The 10,295-nt window shown below is 33.1% G+C and overlaps 1 protein-coding gene across 1 annotated transcript; it reads left to right on the forward strand.

The window, feature by feature from the left end:
• The first annotated feature begins 8,138 nt into the window (after positions 1-8,138).
• Positions 8,139-10,031, forward strand: LOC107915771 (cytochrome P450 71A1). The gene is made up of 2 exons (XM_016844928.2): positions 8,139-9,103; positions 9,194-10,031. The coding sequence occupies exons 1-2, from the start codon at positions 8,195-8,197 to the stop codon at positions 9,806-9,808; spliced, it is 1,524 nt and encodes a 507-aa protein (XP_016700417.1). The 5' UTR covers positions 8,139-8,194; the 3' UTR covers positions 9,809-10,031.
• Positions 10,032-10,295: the final 264 nt, after the last annotated feature.

Raw genomic sequence — 10,295 nt, forward strand, 5'->3', positions numbered from 1 at the left:
AACTAAGTCGGCTCATTTTATCCCGGTACGTACGGATTATTCTCTTAACAAGTTGGCTGAACTGTATATTAGAGAAATTGTTAGATTACACGGAATACCATTATCGATTATTTCAGATAGAGATATAAGGTTTACCTCGCGGTTTTGGCAAAAGTTGCAAGACGCGTTAGGTACGAAGTTAAATTTCAGTACTGCTTTTCATCCACAAACTGATGGACAATCAGAAAGAATAATTCAGATTCTTGAAGATATGCTTAGATGTTGTGTATTGGAATTTCAAGGAAGTTGGGAAAGATACTTACCGTTGGTGGAATTTGCTTACAATAATAGTTATCAGATGAGCTTGGAAATGGCACCTTATGAAGCATTGTATGGTCGTAAGTGTCGAACGCCTTTGTATTGGACTGAACTCAAGGAAAATCAGATTTATGGAGTTGATCTAATAAAAGAAACTGAAGAAAAAGTGAAGGTAATTCGAGATTGTTTGAAAGCTGCTTCAAATAGACAGAAATCTTATGCAGATTTAAAACGAAAGGACATTGAATTTCAAGTTGGTGATAAAGTATTTTTAAAGGTGTCTCCGTGGAAGAAAGTCCTTAGATTTGGACGGAAGGGCAAATTAAGTCCGCGTTTTATTGGGTCGTATGAAGTAATTGAAAAAGTTGGACCGGTAGCATATCGGCTAGCATTACCACCTGAACTAGAGAAGATTCATGATGTGTTCCACGTATCTATGTTACGTCGGTATCGTTCGGATCCTTCACATGTAGTTTCACCGACAGAAATTGAACTACAACCAGATATGACCTACGAAGAAGAACCGATTAAGATTTTAGCTCGAGAGGTCAAACAACTAAGGAATAAAAATGTTGCACTTGTGAAGGTGTTGTGGCAAAGGCATGGAGTAGAAAAAGCTACATGGGAATCCAAAGAAACTATGAGAAATCAATACCCACATCTGTTTACAGGTAAGATTTTCGAGGACGAAAATCCTTAAAGGGGGGAGAGTTGTAATATCCCGAATTAGGGCCTAATCAGAATAGTGGTTTCGTGACCACAAATCTGAGATAGAAATAATTATTTTATAATTATTTTGAGGTTTATGATATGATTTCATAATTGTGTGAAAATTTCGTGATGAAATTCTATGCCTAAAGTGCTTAAATTGAAAGTAGGGACTAAATCGAATAAGTTGCAAAACTTGCATTCTAGAAGTTTTTAGTATGAAATTGTTTTGGAATATTAATGAGGAGGTCTTAAATAGCAATTTGACCAATTTTAAGTTCATGGACAAAATTAGGACATGGAAGGAATTTTTGGAAAGTTTAGTAGTAAGGGTATTTTGGTCATTTAGTTATTAAAATGAATTAAAAACAAAATTAAAAGCCAATTTTTGTCCATCTTCTTCATTAGGCCGAAATTTCAAGGGTTCTCCATAGCTAGGGTTTGTTTCAAGCTTCCAAGCTCCATAGTAAGTGATTCCAAGCCCCGTTTTTAATGATTTTTACGTTTTTGATATCCCGGTAGCTCGATTAAGCTTATGCTAACAATAATTCAACTTAGGGTTCATATTTGGAAAAATACCCATAGTTGAAATTTGTGTATTTTGATGTTTTATGATAGAATATGGGGTTTTAAATTATGTTAGACAACTTGTGCTACTCGGTTTTGAGTGAAAACGAGTAAAAGGGCTTAATCGGTAAAAATACCTAATAGTCATAAGTACATGTTAGAGTGAGAATTTGATGTTGCCATAGAAGAGAAAAGTGATCAGCATGTTGTAAAACATAAGAATAAGGAATAAAGTTTAATCCCGAGCCTAGGGGCAAAAATGTAAATATGCAAAAGTTTAGGGGTAAAATTATAATTTTGCCAAAATTTGAGTTAAGGATTAATTTGATAATGTGAGTATTAAATAAGCTAAATGTGTTATTTTAGATCAAGAAAGACGTGGAATCAACCTCAATCGAGGAAAAGAAAAGATTGTGGACTAAATTGCAAAATCTTTGTATTTTGGTACCAAGGTAAGTTCATGTGTAAATAATGTAGCATAATGGTTATTTTTAAGTTATTGATGTTAATTATATGTTATGCTAAATTTTATTATGAAATGTATGCTTTGTGGTTAATTTCAAATAATATGTAAATTATGTGAACTACTTGTTAAATATAATTGTTACCGAGTATTGATTTCGGCATTCTACGGAAGACGGCAAGGATAAGTGTTCGAGGAAAAAGCCCGTTTGAACCTTAGGAATAGATTAGGATACAAGTGACATGTCACTAGGATGGTTGAGCATCCGAACTCGTTGTGTTGAGTCCGAGTTCACTTATGGATGCGAATGTCCGAACTCGTTGAGTTGAGTCCGAGTTCGTGAGATGTAACTAGGCATCCGAACTCGTTGAGTTGAGTCCGAGTTCACTTATGGATGCGAACGCCCGAGCTCGTTGAGTTGAGTCCGAGTTCGCTTATGGGCGGGTTACATGATTGCTTGATTGAATATGTGGCACTTATATGCAAATTATCTATGTATCCGAATTATATTCCGATGTGTTCAACGGGTAAAGTTCTACTCAATGGAGGAATATTCGAGATGTAAAGAGAAGTATTGGTGAGTGATGTGAAATGGATATTTTGGACAGGTATGTATTTAACCCTCGGGTTGAGTATTGATACAACCACTATAAGGTAATAAGATGATGAAAAATGATCAGAAATGTGATATGTGTTTTAGTGATGTATGCTAATGTTGATTGGTATAACTGTTTGTTATGTTACTTATTATTTGCATATGAACTTACTAAGCATTTATGCTTACTCCCTCCTTCTTACTCATTGTAGTTTTGGACAAGCCAGCTCAGGAGTCGGGATAGGTCGAAGGCTCAGTCACACTATCCGGAAGACTTTTGGTAAATGGCTTGTAAATTTAAGTATGGCATGTATAGCAATATACCTATTTTGTGTAAATGATCTTATGGTATGGTTGAGGAAATGCTTGATAATGATAAATTATGAAAATGGTTAGTGTAGATTATGTTTGATGTTAAGGAAAACTATTAAGATACTTAGTGCATAAAAACTCATAAAAAGGATGAAATTTGCCATAAACAGAATACTGCAGCAACACTGACGCGAGTTTGAAAATTTATTAAAAATCATAGCAATTGAATTTGGTGATGGAATACATATCAAATTGAAGCTTATTATGTCTAGTTTCACATGAAACAAATGAAACAGGTAAAGGAATTATATGTTAGAAGATATTTGAATTTTAGTGAAACAGGGTCATAGCAGTTTTTGAATCCCCTGTTCCAACTTTAGAAATTAATTATAAATTATAAAGATATAATTAGGTGGTATATTTTATATCCTCAGAATCCTTATTGAGTCTAGTTTTAGTAGAAACAAATCTCATAGTCATATGAATTTTGTACAGAGAGAAATGTGGTTCGTAGTAAACAGAGGTCAGACCAGTCGAGTCCTGAAACAGGGGTAACTTTAACTAATAAAATGTACTAATTGGCCCAACCAAAAATTCTAGAAAAAATTTAGTAGATAGGTATATGAGTTTAGATTCAGGAAAAATTTACGGATCTTGATTTCGAGTTTTTTAACTCGAGATATGATTTTTCTTGTGACTGTGACGCAAGTAGCTTAAAAGCTGTGAATGTAGAAACAATAATCCAAAGTTCTAAAAATGTTAAACTAAGCTTAGTAACACCTCATACTCGACTCCGGCGATGGTCTCGGGCGTGGGGGCGTTACAGCATGCTTATAGAATATTTGCAAATTAGTTTTCAAAATTTTCATATCCAACTTGTAAACGGACCAATTTAACATTTCGAGTTGGGCCACATGACCTACTAGTCCAAACTATCTAGCCCACATGCCCTACCTATCCAGGCTGTGTGGCTCACACGGTCGTGTGACAACGGTAACCACCTTCGATTTTTCATGCACTTTTTAGTTTTCTACGAATTTCCAATGTTATTTTGGGTTAGAACACACGCCTGGTTACTATAGGAATGTCGGCACCACAACAACAACTAATTTTGCATACGACATTCACAACTAGACCAACTTAATACGAATATCTCAAAAATCGAAACCAATACTCAACCCCTAATACAAAAATAAGTATTTAGCCCTCACCCAAAGCAGAAGAGTTTTCCACAACACCTAAATCTCTGGATGATTAAGTGCTTCATGAACTTCACCTAAACAAAATTACAGAAATTAGTCCATCACAACCCTGTCGATCTGATCTTAATCAAGTAATAACTCTCAACTCCACATAAAATCACCTTCTATAAAAAAATCATACTTACGAAACATAGCGATAACAACCCGACCTTTAAAACCACCAGCCAACAAAGAACGGAGAACTAGTGACGACATTAGAAAAATTCAATGTCTGGACAGCAGCAGAACGGTACAAAAGGTGGATGAAAGAGAGGAACATGATTGATGGTACAAAAGGTGGATGAAAGAGAGGAACATGATTGATAACAGGAATATGGGAAAAATAGCACAAAAGAAAAGAGTAGGAAGTAGAGAGGAAAGGCGATAGAGAAAAATTCTAGTAGCAGAAATGGAAGAAACAAACAAAATTGAAAACGTGAGAAGTGGGAAAAATAGGACAACAACTTAAGGAGTAGTTTTAGGAATATTTTTCTTTTTTTTAAGAAATAATCAAATAAAATAATAATCTAACCAAATCCCATTAAAATCTAACTTTTTACTATCTATCAGATTGCTAGGAGTTTGATTTAATCCCATACTCTGTTTCTTCTTTGGGCGACACAACAAGAGAGAAACAAAAATAAGTTTCGATTTAAGCACTACAAGATTTAAACTCAGGTTGTAAAGGGGAAGGAGAATGCTTAACCATTGAACCAGTAGACTCATTCTTGTCAGCAAACTAACGAAAATAAAGTATATCCTACCCGTGGACAGCCAAGTATAGGGATAAAAACAATAAAAATCCAAGAAAAGGGATTCAAACACAATCCTACCCATGGACAGCCAAGTATAGGGATAAAAACAATAAAAATCCAAGAATATGGATTCAAGCACACATAACTAACACTTAGCCATTGCAACATATTTATTTGACACAACTATAAACCCAAAAACTAAAGGATTTTAGGGCTTTACATTGTCCATTAGTTTAAGGATGAAATGCAGTATTGAAATTCAATCCAGTACCTAAAGTTTCATGTAACTTCTCCTAAAATCTTGAAGTAAATCTTGGATCTCTATCGGAAATTATAGATATTAGCAGTCCATGAAGTCTCAATATCTCATCTATATACAATTATGCATATCTTTTCATTGTATAATTTGTTCAAATAGGGAGAAAATGAGCAGAATTTGTCAATTTGTCTACTATCACCCAAATAGCATCTTTCTTCTTTGGTGTGAGTGGTAACCTAACCACGAAATCCATTGTAATTCTCTCACACTTATTTCCATCTTCAACTTATTTCTTGACCGATATTATATTTATACCCTCCCTTTGTGCATTTTTCACCTCTTGCAACGAAATTGGTTTCACTCTTAACCTAGCTAGCAGCACTCTACTTCGCTCCAACTTCAAATGCGCATCATTGCCTTTAAAGCTATCAATGACTTTCTACCAACGCATCAGCTACCACATTCGCTTTTCTCAAATAGTAATCAATGATACAATAATAATCATTGAATACTTCAATCCATCTTCTTTGTCTCAAATTTAACTCTTTTTTAGTCAAATACTTCAGAATTTTATGATATGTAAAAATATAACTTTTTTTTTTCCATAAAGATAATGTACTCAAATCTTCAAAGCAAACACTACAACTGCTAACTAAAAATTGTGTGTGGGGTAATTTCTTTCCCATGGTTTCAATTTTCTAGAAGCATATGCACCACCTTTCAATCTTATATTAACACGCATCCCAATTCATTTTGGGGGTAATTTCTTGAGCTTGTATTTGTTACAGGCTCAGATTTTCTTGATCTCGAAATGTTACAGGCTCGGATTGTTACGGACGAGCTTTCGGGCTTCAGACTGTTTTGCCAACTCTATTCTAATTCCCACACGTAGCCGTCGACAAACTCTTCTCCTTAACCAACCTTCATTGATCAATCTTTCCTTAGATTATCAGTTTTCTTTTCCTATTTTTTGACTTGAAATTTCCAGGTTATCATTCAATTTATAAATTCGTTCTTCCTTTCTCTTCAAAACTCGGAAATCCTTTAAATATCATCTTGAAGGCTTTTGATTAAAAAAGCTAACGTGGTGGTGAATTCCGTAATAAATATTTTTAATTTATTCTCAATATTATAGTATTTTCATTTTTCTCATCACATCATTTTAATCCAAACTTCTTGAGAAATTGTAATAAAATAATGTATAAATGAAATATAATTTCTGCCGTTGAGTGATTATCAAATGAAACATTGATTTTCCATTTCATCATCACATTCAAAACATGAATTCAGTTTATATTAAAATGTTCAAAGTAATTTATTAAATGAATTTATTATATAAAATAATGTTTTTTTTCATTCTCGCTTAATCGGTTTTGTCCTGATTAATTTGAGGTAGAAACTTAAAAATCATATTGCTGAATATTTATTGAAAAATATGGATTTTTTTTTGCAAAAATACAAAGTTTTATTTAAAATGAGAACTCGTAATTGATTTTTTTTTTAATTAGGTGCGATCTACCACCTATAAAATCAAGAACAAAGTTAAAAAAAATTTTAGGGAAGCGAAATTAAATTATATATTTTTACGATAGTAAAAATGTACTTTTTATCATTTTAATAGCCTATATTTTTATAATTTTTAAAAGATCAAATCAATTTTTTTATCATTTTGAGGTGTCAAAGTGTAATTTTACCATTACTAATTTAAAATTTTAAGGAGTTCGAGAATTAATTATGGAATAAGAAAGTCAGAACATTGTTAAACAAACATTGTCTTAATTTTTAAAACTAAGTTAAAATTTGGTATTTAAATGTGATCCACAAAACAAAAATTTATTTATGTAAATTTTTTTAGAGTAAACCATATTTTATTCAAAAGAAATAATATCTTTGAAAATCTTCAATTAATAGCGAAATATATTTTATTTAAAAGATAAAGAAATTCAAATTACTCGAATTAAAAACAGCATTCCATTTTTAATAAAGATAAATGAAATTTAACATTATTATGAATTCACAATTCAATTTAAAGGAAGATGTTGTCTAATTTAGTCTCCACGATGTTAATATTTTCTATCATACATGATTTTGATTAGTATAATAATAAATTTAGCCTTCAAAATTTACACACTCTGTTAATTTAGTACTAATTTAATAAATTTATCTCGTAACATTTGTGTACATGTATAAATGCTTAAGCTAAATTTATTGATTTTTTTAATTAAGGCCAAAATGAGAAAATATGTAAATATTGAAGGCTGAATTTGTTATTATACCAATAAAAATTGAGATTAAATTATGTTTAATTGATGAATTTAAATTACTTTAATTATTTTTAAGGATGAATTTGGAAATTGGAAAACACTTACCGAAGATTAGAATCCTATAATATCTAACATAACCAATCATAAAATGCATGGAAATATAATAACACGTATACTTCCACCGAAGTCTACCAAATCTTGGCTTTTCCTCAACCAAACCAATCACTTTCTTTTCTTAGTGCTTTTTTTAAATATTGTTTTAACTCACGTTTTTTTAATTTCACCTTTTCTTTTTATTAATACTAATCTTTACTTTACATAGTTTAATGTAATATATATGGGGAGTAATTTTATACAGTAATGTTTTTTTATGTAAATTAAAAGTTAAGTAAACTAAGAATATCTAATAATATGTTTAATATAAAAAAAAAAGAATTATTTTTCATTTCTAATTTTTTGAAAAGAAAAATAGAATTTTATTGAAAATTACAACAACGAATTAAATCAGTGGGGATTTACTAATTCTATACCATTTTGGATTGTAAATGTTGTTATTCTTTCAATAAATATTTGGATTTTTTAAAAATATTTTATTCATTTGAAATCGACAATTGTTTTTGTTAGTAGAAGATGCCAAGACGATGGGTGAAAATAAAGCTACAAGGGATGCAAGCATTTGTAGGCTATAAAAACAGAGCAAAGTAGTGACTGCATTTTATCATTAGATTTGGAAATGGAGCTCCTGAACGTACCCGAACTTTCCATCAATCTTTTGTTTTCATCTCTGATTCTCCTTTTCTCCTTGTTAATTTGGCTTAAACTAGCAAAAAGGAAAACCCTGAATTTGCCACCGTCACCTCCAATGCTACCACTTATTGGCAACATGCATCAGCTTGGCAAACTTCCCCACCGTTCTCTCCGGCACCTCTCTAGGAAATATGGTTCTCTCCTACTTCTACAATTGGGGTATAACCCAACTGTAGTGGTTTCATCAGCCGACATTGTTAGAGAAATTGTGAAGAACCATGACAGTGTTTTCTCCGACAGACCAAGGACCACTGCTATAGATATCTTGTTCTACGGAGCCGGCGATATGGCTTTTGCACCCAACAATAAGTTCTGGAAACAAGTTAGGAAGATCAGTGTTGTTGAGCTTTTTAGCCACCAAAGCTTGCACTCATTTCAGTTTGTCAGAGATGAACAAGTTGAACTTCTTATCAACAAAATCCGCAGTGCTTGTCTGAAAGGAGAGTCTATAAATATGACAGACATGCTTATGTTCGTTTCGAGTAACATAGTTTCTCGATGTATTCTTAGTCACACAACTGAAGAAGAAGATGGGTGCACCAAGTTTGGGGAGTTAGCTAAAAGGTTGTCGATTCTCTTCACTAGTTCCTGTATTGGCGATATGTTTCCTTACTTGAGGTGGGTTGATGTGCTTACTGGATATATTCCAAGTATGAAAGCAGTCTCTGCGGAATTGGATGCATTCCTTGATCAAGTAATTCAGGAGCATAAAGCTTTTGAAACTGATTACCAAGTTTCCAATAAAAAGGACTTTGTATCTATCCTTATGCAACTCCAAAAGGATGGCATGTATGAGATGGACCTCACTCAAGACAACATCAAAGCTATCTTACTGGTTACTATTCAACATTGTTTTCATTCTTTTTCTTTTTGTCCTTTTCTGTGCCTTGGTTTAATCTGAAGTGTTTACTTTTGATAATCTCAGGACATGTTTGTAGCAGGAAGTGATACCTCTACAGCCACAAAAGAGTGGATGATGGTTGAGCTTTTAAAGCATCCAAATGCAATGAAAAAGGTCCAAGAAGAGGTGAGAAATGTGGTGGGAAACAAGTTAAGGGTGGATGCGGAAGATGTAAGTAAAATGAAATACTTAAAGTGTGTACTCAAAGAAACTTTAAGACTATATCCGGCTGGTTCTCTTCTGCTCCCTCGACAAACATCTTCAAGTATTAAGTTGGGAGGTTATGACATTCCTTCCGATACCACAGTCCTGATCAATGCATGGGCCATTCAGAGAGATCCAAAATGGTGGGAAAACCCAGAAGATTTCATCCCAGAGAGGTTCGAGAACAGCTCCATTGATTTCAAAGGTCAAGATTTCCAGCTCATCCCATTTGGTTTCGGAAGAAGGAGATGTCCTGGGATACCATTTGCAGTTGCTGCTATTGAGCATGTGATGGCCAACCTTCTCTATTGGTTTGATTGGAAGTTACCTGATGGTGAAATTGCTGAGAACTTGGACATGACTGAACTCTTCGGCCTCACAGTCACCAAGAAAACCCCTCTTCATGTTCTACCTCTATCTCATTTCTCTTTTTAGATATATATATGTGTGTGCGCGCGCGCGCGCGCGCGAGCGCTACGATTTTAGGCTTTTATCTCTTTCTTTTCTTTGGAGAAGATAATATTGCTACCGTTGGTTCTTGTTGTTGTACTGATATTGCTCAAGAAATTCATATCGTGCAAGTAATCAATACAATGGTACAAGTAAAATTATAAAATTCGTACGATGTGAAATGAAAGATAAAACTTTTGTGTTGACCTTAAAGTAGTTGCAAACACAAGCTAAACCACACAAGAAGTGCTTACGGAAGTGGCAATTCTTCGACCATTGTGAAACAAAGAATAAAATAGGGAACAATAGAGTTTGTTTTTGCGGTTTGGTTTCTCTAAGTTTAACTCAGTGAAAAATATTTACTATCTTTAATATTTACAACAAGTGAACCTAAATTTATCACACTCGTGACAATTTTCTCATTTTTGTATCCTAAAAGATTGATACTTGCACGACTAAATTATTCCTTATA

Source organism: Gossypium hirsutum, chromosome D10 (genome assembly GCF_007990345.1).
Source record: "Gossypium hirsutum isolate 1008001.06 chromosome D10, Gossypium_hirsutum_v2.1, whole genome shotgun sequence".
NCBI lineage: Eukaryota > Viridiplantae > Streptophyta > Magnoliopsida > Malvales > Malvaceae > Gossypium > Gossypium hirsutum.

Bases quoted from the DNA above. Each gene is read 5' to 3' on its own strand.
- LOC107915771 (XM_016844928.2), top strand. From the start codon at position 8,195: ATGGAGCTCCTGAACGTACCCGAACTTTCCATCAATCTTTTGTTTTCA. The intron at 9,104-9,193 runs GTTACTATTCAA...TGATAATCTCAG, and splicing joins ACATCAAAGCTATCTTACTG to GACATGTTTGTAGCAGGAAG.